Source organism: Oryzias latipes, chromosome 10, assembly GCF_053564925.1.
Source record: "Oryzias latipes strain Hd-rR chromosome 10, Olatipes_Hd-rR_3.1".
Classification (NCBI taxonomy): Eukaryota; Metazoa; Chordata; class Actinopteri; order Beloniformes; family Adrianichthyidae; genus Oryzias; species Oryzias latipes.
The window spans coordinates 21091943-21114332 of NC_136246.1; the positions used below are offsets into that span (position 1 = coordinate 21091943).

A 22390-nucleotide genomic window follows, 5' to 3' on the forward strand; every position below is an offset into this window, starting at 1 on the left:
TGTGAATCTAAAGGCTGTGATCGAATCCCTTCTGCAATGAGGACTGTTGAGGAGGGGGAGGACACTTTTCTCTGCAACTCTCATGTTCTCTAAAAGCCTGTTAGACTGGTTTTTGCTTGAACACTGTCAGATTTGCTGCATTTGTCATGTGAGATTTTAAATGTGAAAGAGCTGTTCCTGTCGTACGGAAGGAGAACACTTTGAAAAAGTGGTCAAAAGAAAAGTTGACCTATATTTCAGATTGCTGCATCACTATGCTCACAGAAAACTTGAAGGAGATTATTAGTCAGGATGTATTTTGATCTGCGGTCATGTCCTACAAACGTCAAGTTGCTCAAATTTACCACATCACAGGTCAGGTTTGGCCTGCCCCTTTAGTAAGTCTGTTTCCAGTCCAAGATACTCATCATTAAAGCAAAAGGCTGCGTTGTTTATATCAGATGTAAAGAGGAAAACAAGATAGAGAAAGGAAGTGTGGCTAAATCAAGTTTGAATTTTATGACCACTTCAACACTTTTTGATCTGGCATTCATTTTGAGTGTTGAATGCATGCCAGCCAGCTTCTAAACTAAAAACAAAACATGTCCTGACTATTGTTCAGTTGAGATGTCAAGCAAACTCTGTGTTGTAATATTATAGAACTTTTGTGGCCATAATTTGATTTTTTTAAGTTTAAGTTCTGTTAAAGACTATTATTCTCTATGTTGAATGTTTACTGAACCCTATGATTTTACTAAATAAATCATTTCCCAACTTTTCTGACTTTAAAATCAACTGCTTTTCCTGCCTCAGATTTGAGATCTTTTGAAGTTTCTTAACCATTTCAGCATCTAACTGAACATTTGCCCTCACAGCCGAACAGTTTTACAGTGATAACAAATGCGGCAAGAAAAGACTTGTTAAATAGACTTGGATAACAACAAAATAGTTGCCCTTTTTATTTGACATTAAATACAAAAACTTCATAAATTAATAAATAGCAATACTTAAATAATAATACTTAAATATTTGAAATCTAACTTGGAGATACAGACATCAGTAGACAGTTTCATTTAGGGCTTCAGATACACAGTTCTCCATTTTCTTTAGAAATGCCATCACTGTAAAGTTGTGATTGGCTTTCAGTGCACAGTTGGAACTTTTGGTGTGATTCTGAAACAAGAATAAGAAAAGAACATGGCTTTTATTTTAAATGAATGCAAAACATTTTAAGACATCTTTGTTACAACAAATGCTGTAAGCTATTTAATGACTTGGAATATGCTGCAAAAGACATATAGAACATTGAGATAATCTGTCTTTACCAAATTGTTGTATTGGTGAAAGAGATGTATCAGTTCCTCCAGCTTTCTTTCCTTCCAATCCCGTGGTAAGTTTGCCTTTAGCTTATTTAGCGCCTTCTCGGCCAGGCAGAAGACTTTAGGCTGTGAACAGAGAAGGGTTTTAATGGTACTGTGCACATATTATACTAGATATAAATGGATAAAACAGAGAACTTTCGAGGCTTAAACATACTTGGCATGAATCGCTTATCTTTGGCAGATATTTGGTTTTGATTTCTGACTGAAATGACACAAATGTGAGAACGTTGCAAAACAGACATGTCAATTTTAAAACTAAAGGAACAAACCAAAAAAACGTGTAGTTTTCTTACCTGATTGTCTAATTGCGACATTGCGTTTGCAATATGCTTGAGCAGGGTTGTCTTATTAATATGGGCTGCTGCTGCTGCACACACCAACAAAGCCATCGTCATCATCAGTAGACTTTGCTGAACTCCAAATGCAGCCATGTCTCAGTAAGTTATAATGAAAGTGATATTGAGTCTGTGCTGTCAGGTCGAGTGAAAAACCTGAATGTTCGACAAGCTACTGGCAGGGCTGCTACTTATGGCCACAAGCACGTCACAGGGGGAATCACCGCTTCACAGGATGGTGTCTTATCTACTCGCAATGTTCTAATTCTCTAACACAGTTGTTGTCTTAGAGGTGTCATTTTTTAAGATGAGTTAGTTTAGAAAGTTGTTGGACTTTTAGATGAATCTGTGACTGATCGACACATAAAGAGTTTGTTATATTAAAGTTGTTTAAAAGTGTTACTATAGTAATACCCATGTTGGGATGACAGTGCTGAGATGTCAACATGAAAGTAATGTGTAGGCGAGTGGGAAATATTAAAAAAAAAAAAAAGTTAGGCCTCCAAATACTAAAATATCCTGCGTGAGTGGAACATTTACCTCACTTTGACCTCTGACACCTACATAAGTCATCTGCCTGCCCACTTTGCTATAAAAGAAGAGCCTAGAAGTTGTAAAACTTAATTTAAAAAGTGTACTAAGCTAACCTGCAGCAGAGGAGACACATTCTTGGATGTGACAAATCATGCTTCTACATCTTTGTGGTGACAGTGTGGGATTTGAGGATAGGAGAGAATTTTGGGGTTGGTTTTCACTTGGCCACCTTATTTCCACTGAATTGAACTCTTTATGCTTCAGCATGCCAAGAGATTTTGGACAATTCTTTATCTTTTTGAGAACAGTTTGGGGATGGTCGTTTTCTGTTCTAGGCAAAACATAGATGAACATAGAACGAAGGCCAGTTTGGAGTGGGAGTATTTAAAGACCCACTTCGATTAAAATGAACATGTTCTTGTAGCATTATCATCTTTAAAAGACCACTGGGAACACTTTTACAATAGATCAAAAGATTGGAGTGGGGCTTTGTCTGACCTGCACAGTTTTAACCCAAACCCGGAGAATGAGTTTGAGTGAGATGGCAGGCCAGGCCTTCTTGCGCAACAACAATTTGAGAAGTATGATAAAAAACTCCTGCAAACATGAGAGTTTGAGCAAGAAAGAGTAAGTCAATAACTATCTTGACTACTATAGACCACAAACAGGATACCGCCTACATTTTTATGCCCGTTGACACAATGCAGCTCAGTCTGGCCTTTTTTGTACTTTACCATGAGGTTTTTCAAAGCTTGCATCTGTGGTACCCTACCTTGACGTGAAAGCATGCTGTTACTCACAAAGGCCAGAGTTTTTTTTCCTTTTTGCAAGACGTGCAACCCTTGTGGATTTGTGGTATCAAATTTTTATTATTAATAATTTATTATAGATTGTTATTGGTAAAGTGAAAGCACAGAAAGAATTAAAGTTCCACTCCAGTCATCTTTTGATCTATTGTAAAAACGTTACCAATGGGTTTTCAATTATGAATATTTTAGCCAAAAGCAAAAAACCTGTTATTTTCTAGGACATACTTTCTGCAGAGCGACAGGAGTTGTTCAAAAATTTGCCTCTGAGTTGCGGACAGAACTGTTGCCATAGATTAGGCCCACCATAACTTCCCATCATCTTTTTGTTTACACTGTCTCCCGCTAGCTTACAGCCCCCCACACCCCCATCCTAAACTTAACGGTGAAAAAAAACTGCAATCTCGCTGTACAGTTTTCAGTCAGATGCCAGCTCAGACGGGGAAAAACATAGATATTTATGGATCTATCTGTCTGCAAGTGGATAAATAAGAATGGAGCGGAGCAGGGAGCTTGTGACCTGCTGGTTGTCGCTTTTCTCTCACTGCTACGAGCTTTTTCAAATGGCATTTTTGCATCTTCTCCTGATTCACAATGAGTTGCATAAGGAAATACTCAGAAATTCAAATTTTAATCTTAATTTTTGTTTTGTATGTCCTTCATCATGAGAAGAATGCCACAGGAACATGTTAAAAGCATGGTCTTTAAACACAACTCACAGGCTAAGTCAGTTTGGTCCAATAAAAGTGAAAACAAAAGTATAACAACTGAAAAGGATCAAATAAAAAAATGGGGGCCTGTTCGACTTTAAACCTAAAACAATAAAATTGCTCATTGACAAAAATAAGTTGAAAGGACTCCATCTACCCTACATTAGCAGTACTGACAGATATTGGCAATATGTTTTTAATTATTTTTAAAGGACTAGGCAGCCACTCTTAGGACAATGAGCATTACAACCAACTTCTCAAACTACAAGCGTCGATATATGAGTCAATATAAGTCTGTAAAAGAACCGATGCATGGAGCTGTCCAAGCCCTTCATTTTAATTTATTTTATTATTGCTGTGAAAGTTAAAATGCCCACCGTCTTGTGTTGTTGCAGCCATCGGCGCAGCCAATCAACTTCCTTCTAAAAATCTGGACCAATCACATGGCATCTTAGTCTGTCAGCCAATAGGAAAGCGCAGAAGACCAAAACTGGATGCGCCATTTTGCTGCGTCCACAGTCATCCGGCAAGATGGTCCCTTTGCTTTGTCTCTCTTGGCCGGAGTTTTTTCGGTTTTAAGCCCAAAATCTTGCTCCGCAACACAGAAAATTTCCATTTCTGTTAGAACTAGGCCGGGTATAGTTAGAACAAAACTCATCTTTGTCCGTCAGGAAATGACGACGGTGGGAAGCAGGTAGGTATCACTGTTTATAGTGTTTGTTTAGACAGGTCAGTTTGCATTGATTACTGTGCTACTGTTGCTAGCGGCAAGCCGGGCCGTCGGAGCGCAGCTAGCTAAACTAGCCGAGCAGTTGCTATGCACTGCGTAGCCGGCAATGTTCAAGTTCGCGGAGAAATGGAGGCAGACATTTCTGTGCGACTCTGGAGTAGATTGTCATCACAATAGAAATCAGAAAATTCGGCCAATGCACATATGGATTTTGCATAGTCTCCAAAAGATTGCGTGAAAGGCTCGTTTCGATGCTCAGATGTAGCTCCAGGCTGCGGAAAACGCGCGAGTTCATCGCATTGTATAAACAGAGGCGGGGTGAAAGGCCTATGCATGCACCGATCACCAAGCCAACATCAGGTCAGTTAGTTTTGTCTCATCTTCCAGCCGGGAATGGCCGTTTCCAAGCACGCCATCCGCGGTTGTTTTGAAATTACAAGCTGTCAAAATCCGGTTAGCCGTGTGTTAGTGGTCAAACAGGGTCCACGCGGAGTGATTGTAGCAAGCAGATGAAGTCTAGACCACAATGGTCTGGACTGATGTTTCAGCACAGCTCCTAGCCATCTCGATGATAAACACACAGTGTGATAACTCAACACACACATCTGTAATTGGGTTAGTTGACGCTTTGAATGAATTAGAATTAGTTATTACACGGTTTCTATTTATTCTGGCGTGTATTCAAGTTCACCAAAACAAGATCTACTCGGAGGATTTAATTTGTTACTGTTTATTTAAAAAAAAAATCTGTTTACATCCCATGAATGTTAACTAATCTACAGATCTGCTTACTATTTCTGTTCAAGGAAAAATAATCCTTGTGCTATTTTGGAGGAAAATGTTATGTCTTTGTCATTCTGCTTGTGTTTTTATATTCAGTATATGTAGAAACAGGAATAAAAAACATATACTAGACAACCTAAAGGCTAAACAAAAACTAAATATTATTGCTGTTAAGAGCAATAAATATTATGAGAAAATCCTGATAATTAAATGTAATCTTGCAAATTTCCCAGGCTAAATTGATTTAAATTTACTCTTCATAATAAATTACCTGGTAATTCTGACATTTTTAGCCCAGTTTATGATTCAATAGCACAGTATCTAATATAAGTATCTTTCTAGGTAAAATGAGTTTAGAGTCCACTGAATCACTCCAAGAGCAAATGGCTGGGAAAGAGGAAGAGGTAAGGTTCCAACCTGGTTGATGGATTGTGTACACCTTTAATTTGAAATTTGTTCTGCTGAGGTCATAAATTAACTCCTGGTTCTCTCATAGCCTGGAAGCTCGGCGGACAGTACAAAGCCTTCCTCTTCACGCAACAAGAGGTGAGGAGCAGATTTTATCAGTGTGGCTCTTTAAGCCCCATTGGGATGAAAATTGTGTTTTTAACATGTTTTGTGGCAATTTAGAAGATAGTCTCCTGCAGCTTCGTGCTGATTTTGCTGTTCGAGGACAGCTGGAGCCTCATCAACAGCTATAGCAGATTTCGCCATGCTAAACGTTTGCTGGTTGCACCAACACGTATTTTCTAAATGTCCTTTTTTTACTGTATTACTATCTTGGATGTAAATATGTGGGAATAACGTCAGCCTTTATTTTGTCTGGACACCACTGGAAACACAAATTCATATGATGGTTTAGAGTTTCTCAGATCTGCGTAGCAGCACTTCCGCCTTCTGCGATCCGGCTGCCGGTCTGAAGACAAAGGTAGTCCGGGGGAAAGTTTCGACGAACCGTGGTGGTGGAAATACTCCTAGGTAGTGCTGAGAAGCTGTGTACAATCCTCAGGAGTGCACAACCATCACAAAGCCCTCTCCTCTGCCGCTAACGCAAAGCTACAAGCCTGGCCGCACTGCTCCTAGCATGTGTCTCCTAGCAGCCGGACAGACGGAGATAACACTGATGTGATCGCCCCGCCTCCCCTCTGGAAATGCTAAGTCGATTTGAATTATGCGACAGTGTTTGCAGGGTGGATGTGAACATGAAAATGCAATCCTCTCTTTGCATTTTCGTTTTAATTATGACACAGAATAAGCGGTTTTTAAGTAGAAAATGAAAAAGCATTTTAAAGTATTGATTTTTCATTTTAATTTTGAGTCATTTGATGCAGTTACATTTTGAAAATTAAAAAGCACTCCTGTTAATCCATTTAATTGTCAAATTAGACATTTCTAAATGAATGTTGCTACACATTTACCAGAGAACTTTTTGACAATGAAATGTCAAATACTATTTTCATTATCATTTTGATTAAGTGACAGAATAAGCAGTGTTGAGGAAGAAAAATGAAAAAGCATTTTGGCGGATTGCTTTTTCTTTTTAATTTTCAGTCAAAAAATTCAGCTTCATTTTGAAAATGAAAAAGCATTTCTGGTATTGACTTTTATTTTTAATTATGCTACACAATCGCTTCTATATGAAACAGGAGACGGCGGAAAAAATGCCATCTGAAAAAGCTCGTAGCAGTGATGCAGAAGCCACAGTTGGCGGGCCACAAGCTCCCATCTCTGCTTCATTCTGATGCACTTGTAGACGACTAGTTCCACGTACGTCTTCGTTTTCCTCGTCTGGATAGCTCCAATATTGCTTCATATTCAAGATTCTAGGGAAAACAAAGAAGAAATCTCAGGGATGTCCACAAGAAGGAGGGATCTTCTCCTAGGACAGACAGGCGATATGACTGTTAAAGAAGAATTTGCTTATCCAACACTACAACTACAAATGTAAAAGTTTAGCTGATGGGCTTCATCCAAATGGAACTGGGAGTGTGAGACGAGTCAGAGCCAAGGTCTACGGCCAAGGACAGGAGCACAGCATAGACACAGACGAGCCAACTGGAATCTGGAATCACTCCCGCTCCCCCAGAGGGGAGTTGGAAAGAGAGATAACATGAATCACACCGTACCAAACAGAGGCATGGAGAACTAAATGATAAATAAATAATAAGGAAGAGAGGAGAGAACAGAACCATTCTTTCCCAGCTTCAAACTACAAGCGGCCTACTAACAACTAATTATTATTGAAATTTAATTCAAACATGTTAATAGTAAGTTGCATGCACTATGGTACATATAGCTGATGGTAAAAATAATAATGATAGAAAATCTACATTTTTAGCACATTATATTATATATTATATTATATATTATATTATATTGCCCGGTTTATGAAACCATCTTCCCTTTGCTTAGAACTGTGGAGAATCATATATAAATATGTATATCATTTTGTAAGTGAAGTGTTCTGTTTGGTTGGTAAGGCATTATGAGGTCTTTAAAATAGGATGGGGTCGTACCATTTTAAATTTACAGGTTTATTGTACCTGCAATGTTAAGTTGGGGTTATAAGAGGCTGTAAGCTAGCAGGAGAGAGTGTAAACAGATGGATGATGGGAAGTGGAGGCAGGCTTACTCCGCACCAATGGTCCCATCCACAACTCTAAGGCAAATTGCTGATGACCTATTGCCACTGCAAAAACTATTTCCCACAAAATGACATATTTAAAAAAAAAATTGGCTAGAAATGACAAAAGTATAACAAAAAAGACCACTGGAAACGCTTTTAAAAGAGGATTTGAGTGAGATTTCAAGCATTGTTATAGCAGTCTAGTAAATGTGCAGATATTAACATTTTAAAAGTGAAGTTTTGTGTTTACATCTTAGGAAGCCCACCACCGTAGTGAAGCACACTGGAGAGAATGAATCTGACCCCTCAGTTGACAGTTACAATGAAGGTGCCACTTCTGACAATCCATCTGAAGGTAACACCAGCAGCAGATCTAAAGGTACACATCGAACAGAAATGATGCTCTTTTAAACAAGTTCATAGTGACCAGAGCATTGATCATACCAGTTCCAATTCTCAGGTACTCTGGTCATGAGGCCCAGTGGAAATGAAAATAAAGGTGCCATGAAGCTTCGAGTGGATTTCAAACAAAAACTTCCAGGTAATTTCAATTGATCAAGAGTTCAGTTTCAAGAGTCAGCAACCCTCAGAAAAATAAGCGAGACATTTTTACTACTGCAGACGACACCCTCCAAAAGAAGGTCAGCTGCACTGCCTGTGGAAAGCAGGTAAACCAGTTCCAGCGCAACTCTGTGTGTGAGCATCCTGCGCTTAAAGTCTTAATTTGCAAGGTAGGGAAATCCAGACGCATTTAGGTACCTCTGTTATTGAAAATTTACTGTGCAGTTTGCATTTATTATTCTTTAATGATCATATTTATTCTTCTCTTCTAGTCATGCTACAACTACTACACAAGTGATGACATCAGCAAAGATTCTGATGGGATGGATGAGCAATGCAGGTAGTTTTTTTTTTAATCAGGCAATTTGTTAGTCTTAAAAGCAGATTTTGGTTAAGGATTTGATTGTGCCTTTTAGTATTAATTCAAGCAAATTAAGCATTTTAACTCTGCAATTAGCTCCCTTCTAACTCCATTCTAACTCTTCAACCGTTTACGCAATGAATGTAATTCCAGTTGATTCCGGAGCGGAGAAGAGCTGTTATGCAAAACTGTACAACAGCAAAGTGCTTTTGCAATCAACATAAATCGTAGATTTATAAATGTGTAGTAAAGCGTTCTTGTGCCGTTATGCAGCATTTAACGTTAGCAATATGTTGCATATCTGCCGAGCCGATATGAAAAGCCGCTTTTCCCAGAGTCAGAGTGACCAGATATAAAAACTAAAAAGGCTGTTTAAGTTGAGAATAATTTTATAATGCTTCTTCCCAGGTGGTGTGCTGAAGGTGGAAAGCTCATATGTTGTGACTACTGCAACAACGCTTTCTGCAAGAAGTGCATTCTGCGTAACCTGGGCAGGAAGGAGCTGTCAAACATCACCGACGAGAACTCAAAGTGGCACTGCTACGTATGTCGGTCAGAACCGCTCCACGATTTAGTCTTCAAGTGTTGGCGAATTATGGAAAAACTAGAGCACGATCAACTTAAACAACAAAAGACCGAAAAAGGGGAGGAGCGAGACAGCAAGAAAAGAAAGAGCAGAACGACCAAAGAGCACAAAGCTCTCGCCAACGGAAAGGAACACGTTGAAGGCTCTGGTGTCATGACTTTCTCATACAAAAAAATAGAGATACCCAAAGAACTTATAAAGAAAACAAAAAAACTAGTGGAAACTACCACTGGTTTGAATAATACATTCATCCAGTTTATCCAGCAGGCAGCTGAAGATCAAGGAGACAAGTCTATCAGGTATCGGCATTTGAAAGCCTTCAAGGCTGTGCTCTCTGATTTGAGAAAAGCCCATAATGCGCTGGAAGCAGCTTTGGAGCCTGAATTCAAAAGCATGGAGTTACAGAACGGTAATGATGTGCAACACGTGAAAAAAAGTAGTTACACTGCAGAACCAACAGGAATCGATCGAATGGATGCAGACGCTAATGCGGATTCAGGGGATGAGATGGACGCAGCTCCAGAATCAGACATGGAGCCACACAGTGAAGCTGATGCGGTTCGTGAAACGGTTGAAGATGCGAACGAGGAGCCGGCGGATGAAACGGGTTCAGCTTGCGATGCTGGAGTGAGTCTAAAAGCAGAGGAAAATCGGGATTGGGATGCAGTTCTTCAGCCAGAGATTTGTGATGACGAGGAAAAGGAGAAGGAGGAAGAAGCGGGCTCTGTTAAGGACTCTGTGGTCGCTCAAGAAGTTAAGGAGCAAACCAAGGACCCTATGAGCCAGGCAGAAGACTATAAAGAAGAGTCAAGTAAGGCTGAGATGAAAGACCACCAAACAGAAACAGATATACATGAAAAAATGATAAAAACAGAAGCTTGCGAGGAACCTGTGTCGACTGGTGAGACGTCCTTAGATCAAGACATTATGTCTGTGCCTACATCCGTTCCTGAAGAGCTTTTTCAAATGGTGGAGAGTCTGGCAGACTCGTCAACACTTTCTAAACCAGATACTAATTCAGTCCCAGCTGCTGAGACAGAATCTAACACAAACCCAGCAGAGCTTCAGCTGCCCCAGCCCAAAGTGAAGAATCTAATTGTCAAGCTGACCCCTGTGCCAGTCGTGACGACCTGTGGGTCACGGTCCTCCAGATCCAAAAACAAAGAAAAGAGTGAGGAGCTGCCGACAAAGTCTAAAAATAAAAGCGAAGATGATAATCGGTCGGTTTCTGAAATGAGAAATGAAAGCGACAGCCCACCACCAAGCCGCCGTTCCAGCAGATTAAAGACCACTCCTTTGAGGAAACAGACCGAGAAAAAGATCAAGGGGGATTCATCGGAGTCTGAGGAAGACGTTAAAAGCAAGTCTAAGCGATCCAGCAAATCTGGTGACCGTGCAAAAAAGCTTGACAAGAACAACAGTGCCTCAGCTCAAACGATAGAGGACTCTGACTCAGATGAAATTCCGCACATATTGTTGGAGAAAGCCGCAGAGGGCAATAGCACAGATGAGGAGCAGGAAAGCACAACGGCCAAAAAAGGTTTAATTAAATCAGAGGATTCTTCTCAGAACACTGAAAACCTGTCAAAACGCAAACGAAAGACTGCCACCTCAGATTCAGATACGGAGAATAAAAGCCAGAAGGCATCCAAGAAGAAGAAACAGAAAGACTCGGACTACTCAGACTCTGACTCCGACCAGAAAAAGGAGACGAGCAAAGTATCAAAGAGGAGATCTAGCCGCTCAAAGAAACAAGAAGCAAAAGAGGAAAAGAAGCAAGACGCGTTGGAAAGCAAAGCAGCTAGTCGGAAGCGATCTTATGAAAAGAAGCGAAAGGGAAAGAGTCCTAAAGGAGCTTCTCAGCTCCAGTCTTCCTCCAGTGAGGAGGATGAGGAGGAGGAACAGGCTGAGGGTGACTCTGGAGAAGACAGCGATGCACAAAAGATTAAACCCATTGTGGATGATAATGTCATTGGTTCCATTGGGATGTTTCATCAGTCTTCAGGTAATAGGACTCTCTTCTTTGGTTACATATTCATGAATCAACTGGAAGCATAAGGTTTTATTGTACCTTTTCTGTTTTTAAACGTTTTAACTCGTTTGCATAGATCCTTTCTTTGTAGGCAGTTGTATTGTCATCGTTAAATAAAGTTTTACAATAAAAACAAAAGGTTAATTTAAGTAACAGCTATTGACTTTCAGAGGACTGGACTGATTGACCCCCCCCCCCCCCCCCATCATTATAAAAAGTTAGAATAATCATTATTGGTCAATTGTTTTTCACATTTTCTTGGTAAACCAATTTTCCCCCCAGATTTTTTTGTAGTGAAAGTTATTCAAGTTATAAACTGACCAATCAGATGCCTCAGTCAAATAGGTGGTGCCCGCTGGCCCTCATGTGGAACATTTGATTGACAGATTCAACGAAGCCCGCTTCAGAGCGGTAGGGGTGTAGACTTCCAACAAGTTCACTCTTAATTGGCCGCTATATAAATGTTGACTCAGACCCAGTCAGACTGGCGTCATCTTCCTCCAACATGGTGGCGTCCATATTGCGAAAAATTGGCAACTGAATTGCCTTGGTTTTGTTGAAACCATAAGCAAGTCGTTTTTAATGGGTAGCGTCACACTCACTCAGTCCAGTTCATGTATACAGTCAATGGTAACTTGTAGAAAACGTCCAGACAGTAGCTGGTCTGGTTGGTGATAAAAGAAAGCCTGTGTTGTGTCTGCTTTAGTTCTTCTCACAATACTATTAAAATGTCTATTTGACCCTGTTGCATGACAGGAGATGAAATTGACAATAAGGACTCTGTCAATCAAGCCTGTGAAGAAGATGATGATGATGATCCAGAAAACAGGTATTTGGTAAAAAAAAAAAAAGGTGTTTAAAATCACGACAGACTTCCTCTTGAGAAAGGTGCTTGTATTGTGTTGGAGGTACAAGTGCTGAGCGTTGGCTTTACATGGCCATTCTTTCTATGATGCACCAGATTTCTGCAAAAATTGATTTTTTTTTCTTTCAATATGGTGTCACAAACAGCTAAGGGTAGAAAAACCTCAGACTTTCAGTCTCAGTACTCAATCTTTAGGCTGGCATGATTGCACCTTCTGGCTGCTCCTCATATTTCCTTCATCTTTAGGGGGACTTTAAGGCGACGCTAGAAGTTTGTTTTTAGAAAAAAATAGTATTTCTTTAGTTTGATTCTACGATTAGTTTGCTCCATTTTTTAAAAACACTTGAGCTTCATTAAATCCTTCTGTTTAATGACAACATGGTCAAATGAACTTAAATATTACATGCTTTTAAAGCATACAAAACAATTTTTAGCATAACCTCACTGATGAATTGTTACCTAAAAGTGGTAGGTTAATCTTTTGACAGTGAAATTTGTTTCCAGCTGTGAAAAAAGCTTGTTTTTGCTTTCATGTAGATTCTAAACTGAAGTCATTTTGGTGCTGAAGTGGTTTGATGCATATTTGCATCAATAGGCGTCAGTCAATAGGCATTCCTTTTTTAATTGACACACATTTACCGATTCAAGCTCTTCTGCATCAGTGTGGCCAAACCAGGCCGTACCGAAGTAAATTACTCATTCCATTTCCAGTACACTGTTTTCCATATATGGTATTCTATAAAACTGCTCTGGCATGTCAATAGAAGTCTTTTTTTTTAGTGATGCCAAACATTACTGCTACAATAAAACTCCATAGAAATGTGACTAATTTAATGGCTGAATGATATTGGATGTATAATTACTATTGAAACCCCACGTTCTTACTGTTATTTCTCTTTATTTCTTTTTTTTAGTTTTATTATAAGTTTGTTGCTTTATGTCTTTCTGTAGTTTTTAGAACAGGGATATTTTTTGTGTGTGATTTATGGTGAACTTTTTGTTTTTTTCCTTACGCTAAAGGATTGCTAAGAAAATGCTTCTGGCTCAAATAAAATCCCACTATTCTTCGGGAGCAGAAAGTTCTTCTGAAAATGAAGAAGAAAAAGAAGAGAAGTCTTTCAAAAAAGTTAAAAAAGGCAAACAAGAAGACGAAGAAGAGGAAGGTAATATATAGCCTCTATAAATCTATCTCTTTACCATAATTACATTTTCATATAAGTAATGACTTTTATGTTTTATTTTTTTATCTGTTCAAGATGAGGAAGATTCTGAAGACTCCGATTCGGATGTGGAAGTGAAGAAGAGTGTCAAGCGCCACAAACTGCTTCGGCATAAACTCTCCATGAGCGAGGGCGAGTCAGGGGAGGAGAAAGACGGGGGCAAAAAAAAAAAGAAAAGCAACGAGGGCAAGAAAAAATCAGGACGCAAATGTAAAACAAAATATTTTATATATATTTATGTTTTTCCATCTGTGAAACATCTTTCCTGATGTTCTTGTCTTGCTTTTTCCAGCTGGCAGTGACGATTCCTCAGACTCAGACTTTATGAAGTCCAACTCCAGCTCAGGGTCAGACTTAAGCGAGGAGGTTAGTGGCTCCGAGGACGATGGAAAGCGTCGAAAGACGAGGTATGAAGAAAGACAGCCGTCCAACCGGCATCAAACGTTTACCCCAGAACGAGCCGAATTTATTTGAACTTACTGTTGTTTTTTCCTTATTTGGTTTAGATCGTCTAAAAAGAAAGATGGCGAGAAGCAGAGGAGTTACAAGCAGCAGAAAAAGAAGCGGCGTAGGATTAAAGTTCAGGACTCTTCCTCCAGCAACGAGAAGGTGTCTCAAACACAGACTTTGGTCATACTTTCATTTCATCATCAACTTTTAGTAATCAGTTTTGGGCACACATAAAAAGCAAACGTGCAGTTTTGGGATTCATGTCACACGCGACACCTGCAACGTTTGAACGTTTCCTCCACTGTGTGTTGGGGGGTTGGGGCACAAATGAATCATGAGATCCCTCAGCTGCTGATTAGAGGAAGTGACTTCTTTCCCCTTTGGGCGGTAAGATCAGAGAGCTGAACTTGATGCTCATTTCCACAGAGCGGAGAGGAAGATGATGATGATGATGACCCAGATGGAGAGGGGCGCAAAGGACGTAAAAAGATCCGCAAAATCCTGAAGGACGACAACCTGCGAACAGAAACCAGGGATGCTCTGAAGGAAGAAGAGGAGAGGAGGAAACGTATTGCTGAAAGAGAAGCACTCCGGGAGAAACTTAGAGAGGTAAGCATGTTCTGAAAATAGCAACAATCCTCGTTGTTAAACCTGTTCTAGAGTTTATTTCTCAATGACATATTTATTACATTTTTACTCTCATCCATTTCTTTCTTTCTTGGGAAATGGGTTGTCAGAGGAAATGGGAGACTTCATTACAGTTGCCTAATTGCTTGTTCAGTGCAAAGAATTACGCTGAAAACTCTTCAATTTATTCTTTTTATCACTTATATGGTCTATTATTTAAATGTAGTTAATACTGTTTAACCTTAATTAAATAGTTTGCAGTAAATTTGATTATAACATCAAAGTACTATAATTATTAGACATATTTTAATCCCATGGATTCCGTCATCTCTATCCCAGATTAAACAGAATTTTGTCATAGAACGTTTGCTTTGGTCTCTAACCAGCGTTTTATTATCACTGGTTTGGCTCCATTCAGGCCTGTGTCTGACCTCTTTCAGCAGGAGGATGTAAAGTGCAGATGTTGTATTGGCTGCATTTTCTTGTGAATATCAATAAGCTGTGTTGCAATAATAATAAGGTAACACAACGCACACTGGATGCATGCAGGGATAACGCTGTGCAAGAAAGCTGCGATACTGAAAAGAATGGGACGTGTGATCTGAAGAGATCTGCAGCTGTAAAAGTTTTGACTTATGGGAAGGCTTATGAAGACAGCTGCTTATTTATGCCTTGAGATAAGATTTAGTTTTGTCAGTGTGTATAGAGAACATACATGCATATATTTCCATTGCCCATAGGTGATTGTTGTAGAAGAAGCTTCTAAGGTGACGTGTCCCATCACCACCAAGCTGGTGCTGGATGAGGATGAAGAAACCAAGGAGCCGCTGGTGCAGGTGCACCGGAACCTGGTCACAAAGCTCAAACCTCACCAGGTTGATGGTAAGTAAATGCAGATTCTATACTCTGTTTTGTGGAAAACCGGTTTTATGGAACGTTTACACCAAATGCAATTGGTGTACAGTTTAATGATAAGTCAATGTATTGATGTTTGGAAGACGTCATGCAAACAAGTGGAAGGTTCTGCGTTATTTGCGATCGCCAACAAGTTTGAACTTGAGCGAATATTTGATGTGTCCTAAACTAACGTGTTGATGGTGTGATCAGGGGGTTAAGTCCAAAACACACATATCTTTTTTAATATTGCATTAGACCTGTAAAATAAAGGTTAGCGGTACCTTCTCCTAGGTGCCTCACAATTGTGGTTTAAGAAGTATAAAATGGATGGGCGGCAGAGGTAAAACTGACGACTTAATTGCAGTTTGATCTGAATGCAGCATTAAAAGCCAACACATCTACGCAGAGACTGATTATTGGTGTTTTTTCTTTTCAGGGGTTCAGTTTATGTGGGACTGCTGCTGTGAATCAGTGAAAAAGATTCGGAAGTCCCCTGGCTCTGGCTGCATTTTGGCCCACTGTATGGGCCTTGGAAAAACTTTGCAGGTAAAAAGAAAGTATTAGGGTAAAGCTTTTTTTTTCTTAAGCTCTGCATTATAATTTCTACTCTTGTATGTATATGCCACAGGGCTCCAGACTAACTTTTTTCACTAGGTGCACCTTGGCCCCCAACTGAAAATTTTAGGGGCACAACCAGAAAATTTAGGGGGGCTTACCGTAAATCAACATGCAAACCAAATCTACTAATTTCCACTGTATTACTAATAAATACTTTAATAATAGATGCAGAAATTACAATGCGCTGTTTCAAATTCAGTGTGACATTTTACTCTGCACTTTTGAAGATGCAACAAGGTAAACTGACAGAAGAAGGTAAACTGTAAAAGAACGGGCGCTGTTCACTGGAGATCAGAACAATCGATACAGATACCTGAGATCAGAGAAAAGCTTAAAAACTGATTGAAATTTATGTTGGTGACACCAATTAAGTGCAGCCAAGATGCACAACAAGCGTTTTTGAGATCACCCAGGTGAACTCAACGCTGCGTAGATCACCTTGTGTGTGTCATATGTTTTTGTTTTTGCTCCAACATCACCTGTCAATCATCACAAAAATATCAGGAGAAAGGGGTGGGAGCAAGGCGCCAACCTACCCAATGCAGTTGGAAATTTAGCACTGCACTGACTGAAAGCTGCTCTTATGACTGCAAAGCAATGCATTATGGGACATGTGTCCTGTTGGGTTTTTGTAGTTGAGTGATCAATTAAAATAATTTAAAATACCAATTGATCAAAAAAAAAGGCTACATACATTACAAAACATTCCGCGTTAGCTGTCACGCATGTAGGTGTGGGACATTTATTCTCCTCAGCTGACCGTCTCCCGCGGGAGCGGTGTGCTGCCGTTACAGCCGTGCATGAGAACAGTTTGGTCGTGGTTGATACGCCGCCGCCAGCGGCGCCTAACCATAACCTTAACCCTCCTCCGGGTCTGTGCGGCCCAGAAACAAGTTCAGCACAGACTGCACGTATTTAGAAAATTACGAGGGAATAAATATATTCTAAAAAGGAAAGTAAGGACCTCCTTAATGTGGTCCGGGGAGAGGGCTGTCAGGTGTCCTGCCTTAAATGTTCCCCTGCTTTCAAGCCCGGTCATTGTCCCGCCCCCAAGAGTCATTTACCCCACTATGATTGGTTGCTTTGTCAGCTCCGCACATGACAATGAAAAAGTGTCATTCATTCAAACTGGCGGGCCGCATTAACATTAAACTTTCATACTAAGGCGGGGGCCGCAAATAGCCTGCAGGCCGCGAGTTTGAGACCCCTGCTGTAGACTCTGGCACTGGTACACTAGCAGCAGGTCGGAAGACCTGAATAGTTCGCTTGCTCATAGCTATGACGAGCGCACATATCAGGTTGTGATGATATTTATCTCCGTTTCCTTCCCACAGATGTTTACGCGCGCTCGATTATCTCTAGGCCCCTCCCCCCCCACGCATTTTAGCCACTTACAGTGGCCATCCCCATTCTTCTCACACGCAGTGGCCGCCTCACAGACAGGCATCACTCAATGAAACGCGAGTGTGTGCTCGCGTCTCATGAGTACGTGTGTGTGTGTTTGCGTGCGTGTGCGCTCGCGTCTCATTGATTACTTCATTGCTCATTTCCTTGATCATTGACTTGCCCCTTCCACGTTTAATGTATAAAAAATACAGAGGGTGGGGGAGGCTAATTTACTGGTCCCACATGTGCGACTGGATGTAAAATTCAGTCGCACACTCTCAAATTTTGGTCCCAAACTGCCACCATTTGGTCGCAGTCTGGAGCCCAGTATGTGTTTCCCTTTTAGCTGTTGAATATTGTAATGCCAAAAAAATGACATCTTAGTTGCCAGAGTAACTCTAAATAAGCTCTTCGATCTGAATCACATTTAGTTATTGTAGGTTTTCAACGCAGCTTTTATAAAAATCCTAAATGTGCTCTGGAGATTTCATGCTGAGCTGCAAAGAGTTAAATATTTCAGTTTGTTTGAAGCTTTGAAATGTGTGGTCAGGTTTGACTGTAGGTCTTCTTCTGCCCTGTAGGTGGTGACATTCCTTCATACTTTGCTGCTTTGCGAAAGGCTGGATTTTGCCACAGCGCTGGTGGTGTGTCCCCTGAACACTGTCCTCAACTGGCTCAACGAGTTTGAAAAGTGGCAACATGGATTGAAAGATGAGGAGAGTTTAGAGGTCAGAAGTCTGCTGTAAGCTGTTTGCAGCGTTTCCTTCTCAGAAAACTCACCTTTCCTTATGCTTTGTCAGGTGACTGAGCTCGCCACAGTAAAGAGGCCACAGGAGCGAGCGTACGCCCTTCAGACATGGCACGAATCAGGTGGTGTTATGATCATGGGATACGAGATGTACCGAAACCTGACGCAGGGGCGGAACATCAAGAGCAAAAAGCTCAAAGAGACGCTCAGGAAAACCCTCGTAGATCCAGGTATTGTTTTTGAATAGTGGGTCAAATATGTGAAGGCCACCTTTACTTCTGTTTTTCTCACGATAAACTTGTGCTGCTGAGGGATGATGGGAATTTCATTTAGTCTAACTTCTTTTGAAGTATTTCACCTTTTTCACTGTTTTAGGTTTTTTTTTCAGCTGGCAAATGAATCACCAGCATTCAGTGTGCAACTATCAAAACCTTCTACCTACATGTTGGCCTAGAAAATCCCACACAGTTTTTCAACTTATTTTTCTGCAGTTTAGCATTCAGATTCACTTCTTTATGACTTCATGTGGTTACTCTTAAAAACAGTAGGGTAAAATGGTCATTGTAGGCTTTAAATTCTATTTTAGTGAAGAAACTTATTAGAAAAAAAATGTCATAATTCCTTAGTATTTTTAGAAAATACTTTTTCTGTGCATGTTTTTCAAACCTCCTGTAATGTGTGAGGATGTGTTTATTTTGTAGCTAATCTCAGCAGTCCCTGCCTTCTTATAAGATGTCAATGTGCTGGTCTTCTCTAGGTCCAGATTTGGTGATTTGTGATGAAGGTCATATCCTAAAGAACGAGGCCTCTGCAGTTTCCAAAGCAATGAATGCCATCAGGACAAAGAGGAGGATTGTTCTGACTGGAACGCCTCTACAGAACAACCTCATTGAATGTGAGATTTCATGGTTTTGGCTAAACATCTTGTATTTTGGGGTTTGCCATCTACCACTCAAGATTAACATATCAGCAAAGTTTGGGCGATGTCTTTAGGATTTTTTGTTTTCTTCAACATTTAGGTTAATGTGTTCATCTGTGATTACACTCGCATACAAGAGACTAAGGCTTCGTTCACAAACTGCAGGCTGAAACGACCCAATTCCGATTTTTTTTGCCCCTGTGCGACCTGTATCTGATCTTTTCATGACAGTCTGAACGACACAGATCCGATCTTTTCAAATGGGACCCAGGCCACCTGGGTATGTGGTCCTAAATCCGATACGTATCCGATCTTTTGAAACGCGACCTCCGTCTGAATGGCCAGGCCACATGTATCCGACCCGTACGTCATTGAGACGCTACAAACGTCATCATTCTGCGTTGAAGTAGGCGGGAACGAGAACATAAACATCAACCATGGCAGACGATGCTGCTGAGACCAGTCAGTCGAAGGGAAGCGAGGTCACCGATTGGATTAATATTTGGGGTGACAGCTCTATTCAGGCCAAACTCCAGGGCTCTTATCACAACCGGGCGGTTTTTGAAAATATTTCCAGCGAAATGGCCGAGCGTGGTGTTGAACCTTCCCCACGATGACTTTTTTTCCTTTCCGACCGTGGTCAGAAGTGAGGAGGAGACCTTCTCCAGGGCCGAAGGCGGATCCTCCTTCGGGGTTCACTTCCCCGTTCGGACCCTCAGATTTTCCAGGGTGGGTTAATAAAGAGTCAATAGCAGTTCGGCTGAGGGAAGCCTTCTTTTATTACTGTTCTCCTTCCTCCGTAACACACAACATGAATGCGCGCACCGAACACACTTCCGCTGCCCCCTATCACTCCCTCAAACGCAATATATTGTAGTCTATATTTGCTAATCTAATGACCATCAATCCACACTAGTTTTTTTCAGAGATTTCGGGGAAATTTCTAGGGCTCTGAATTTTTGTAATTGTTGATTCAGACAGCCCTACAAAGTGGTGAACGCTCTATATAGTACTTTTAAGTAATGAATACTGACGGAATTTGTACACAGCCTAAGATTGACACATGAGCCTTGTCTCCCAGCATGCATCTGTGAACTGCAGCTTTAGTATTGGCACAGGTCTCATGGCAGTACGAAGCGTCTAAAAGATGTACAATGCAAACGGAATGTTTTCTCAAACTGGAATGGGAGTTGTTGCCCACAAATGATGTGCTCTGTTATGACATTCTTTCATTCTTTACATGTAAAGATTTGAATTTAGGTTATTAGCTGACTTAGAATATTTTTATTTTTAAATTTGATGGCCATGTAAGCAAAGTCAGTGTTTGCTTGAACATTACTCACACTAGGGCTGCACGATATGAGGAAAACTTGCGATATGCGATATTAGAGATTAATATTGCGATAACGATATAATTTGCGGTATATAAAAAAATAGAAAAATGCCAAAAACATCTATCCCATTTCATTGCAAGTGTTTAAAATTATACTCCAAATGACCCTCATCGACATGGGTGACAAACATCTAACATAATAGGCCTCCATCTGATTGCTAAACAATGGGAAGGCGTCCATCTGATTGGTCAAAGCATAAAGGGATTTATTTGATTCGTTAATAGCGTCAAGATGCCATAAGAATGTTTTAACACATTTTGGGTTTAAGATTTATTGCGATATTCGCAATCTTTTGCGATATGCATATTGCAGAGCTGGATATTGCGATAACGATAAATTTGCGGTATATTGTGCAGGCCTAACTCACACTGTATCTTACCTAATGATGTGAAGGTAACAGTCTGAAGCTATCAGAAAGCACCTGCACTGCTGTGGCCTCATTACAGAACATGTGCAGGATTCCCCTCAGTCAAGTTGGAAGCAATATAGAACAGTTTAAAACCACAGCCGACCTTGAAACCTTTGAATGCTTTCTTGGGAGCTACATTCCCTAACTACAAACCTACCACTAAAGTAGAAATGGTATGTGCAACTAAACGGCCTTCTCCTAAAAGGTTGAAAGGGAAATTTTCAGTTCAGGTTAAACAGACAGCAACTCATCTAGGTTTGTTTCTTGTAAATCGATTTTTCATTTTCTGACTAAACTTGCTCAATTCTGTGAAATTACACCACAAACCATGACAGTAGAGCATGAAACAGCTCCTCTGGTTGGTGCACAACCGAATTAAAAAATGACACAGAAATGAACTAAATGGTTATTCTTGATTTCTATTATAGACCACTGCATGGTGAATTTCATCAAGGAGAACCTGCTGGGGTCAGTCAAAGAGTTCAGGAATCGATTTATTAACCCAATCCAGAATGGCCAGTGTGCTGACTCCACCCTACACGATGTCCGGATTATGAAAAAGAGGGCTCACATTCTCTACGAGATGCTGGCTGGATGTGTTCAGGTAAAAATAGCTTTCAAAAAGTAAGCATTTAGTTTTGATAGTTTTTTTTTTTACCAACCAAAATAATTTCTTGTGTTTTCCAACAGAGGAAAGATTACACAGCCCTCACCAAGTTTTTACCCCCTAAACACGAGTATGTGCTGTCGATCAGAATGACTCCACTTCAGTGCAAACTCTACAGACACTACCTGGAGCATTTCACAGGTGAAGCTGCTTCTGTCGCTTTTTCCAACATTTAAAATTCACAGGTACAAGCATGTCTTTCTAGCTACCTTTGATACTCTGCACTCATGGACAAACACTTCAATAGACTTGGAACCATGAATACTCAGAAAATATCAAACAAATGAATTTCATTCAGATCTAATCATGTAATCCATGCACAAGCCCAAATCTTACCAAGTATTCAATAGACTGTAAATGTTTACTTGTCCTGTTTTTGTGGCTATAGTAGTTCTAATTGCAGCTTCGTTGGCCTATGTCAAATTTAGTTCTTAAAATAACCCGTAGTAGATTAAATCCGCAAAGTAGGATTACAGATGTTTTAAGGCAGTAAATCCCCTCACAACACACACTTTCTCTCAGACAGGCATTAACATTTTAACACTTTTCTGTCTTGTTTATACTCTCAAAGTTCAAACCGTCATAGAAAAATAAGTTCAGTATTAAAGAGTAAACACAGACTGCCTGCAATCAAGGATTTATGTAGCTCAAGCAAGTTGAATGTGACAGAAGAGATTGATTGGCAAGGTCTACAGCCAATCAGAAGGCAGAACACTATGCAGCGTTAAAAAAGGGCAAAATTTCACTAAAAACAATCTGCAACAC

At 40.3% G+C, this 22390-nt stretch overlaps 2 protein-coding genes across 3 annotated transcripts in view; one reads left to right on the forward strand and one right to left on the reverse strand.

Annotated features, from left to right (window-relative positions):
- Positions 1-904: 904 nt before the first annotated feature.
- Positions 905-4278, reverse strand: LOC144994896 (uncharacterized). Its single transcript, XM_078954289.1, has 5 exons — positions 4124-4278; positions 1655-1728; positions 1516-1563; positions 1305-1424; positions 905-1152 (listed from the first exon to the last, which is right to left on the reverse strand). Exons 1-5 carry the CDS (start codon positions 4143-4145, stop codon positions 1036-1038), a joined length of 381 nt encoding a protein of 126 aa, XP_078810415.1. The 5' UTR covers positions 4146-4278; the 3' UTR covers positions 905-1035.
- atrx (ATRX chromatin remodeler) overlaps positions 4238-22390 on the forward strand; it is a 36701-nt gene continuing 18548 nt past the window's right edge. Inside the window, exons 1-21 of one of the 2 annotated variants that reach the window (XM_011480285.3) lie at positions 4238-4440; positions 5602-5663; positions 5756-5805; positions 8143-8264; positions 8346-8426; positions 8507-8616; positions 8719-8786; positions 9216-11398; positions 12182-12254; positions 13311-13453; positions 13547-13720; positions 13803-13917; positions 14017-14119; positions 14387-14569; positions 15328-15469; positions 15921-16030; positions 18070-18216; positions 18289-18466; positions 18994-19131; positions 21387-21562; positions 21649-21766. In XM_011480285.3, coding sequence (XP_011478587.2) covers positions 5607-5663; positions 5756-5805; positions 8143-8264; positions 8346-8426; positions 8507-8616; positions 8719-8786; positions 9216-11398; positions 12182-12254; positions 13311-13453; positions 13547-13720; positions 13803-13917; positions 14017-14119; positions 14387-14569; positions 15328-15469; positions 15921-16030; positions 18070-18216; positions 18289-18466; positions 18994-19131; positions 21387-21562; positions 21649-21766 — 4471 coding nt within the window. In that variant the 5' untranslated portion in view covers positions 4238-4440; positions 5602-5606. Of the gene's footprint in view, positions 4441-5601; positions 5664-5755; positions 5806-8123; positions 8265-8345; positions 8427-8506; positions 8617-8718; positions 8787-9215; positions 11399-12181; positions 12255-13310; positions 13454-13546; positions 13721-13802; positions 13918-14016; positions 14120-14386; positions 14570-15327; positions 15470-15920; positions 16031-18069; positions 18217-18288; positions 18467-18993; positions 19132-21386; positions 21563-21648; positions 21767-22390 lie in introns of both variants that reach the window. The other variant, XM_078954288.1, reaches the window with a different exon arrangement.

Coding starts and splice junctions, on each gene's coding strand:
- LOC144994896 (XM_078954289.1), bottom strand. CDS start 4,145: ATGGCTGCAACAACACAAGACG. Junction 1,564..1,654: donor TGTCGCAATTAGACAATCAG/GTAAGAAAACTA, acceptor GTGTCATTTCAG/TCAGAAATCAAAACCAAATA. Junction 1,153..1,304: donor TTCACCAATACAACAATTTG/GTAAAGACAGAT, acceptor TTCTTGTTTCAG/AATCACACCAAAAGTTCCAA.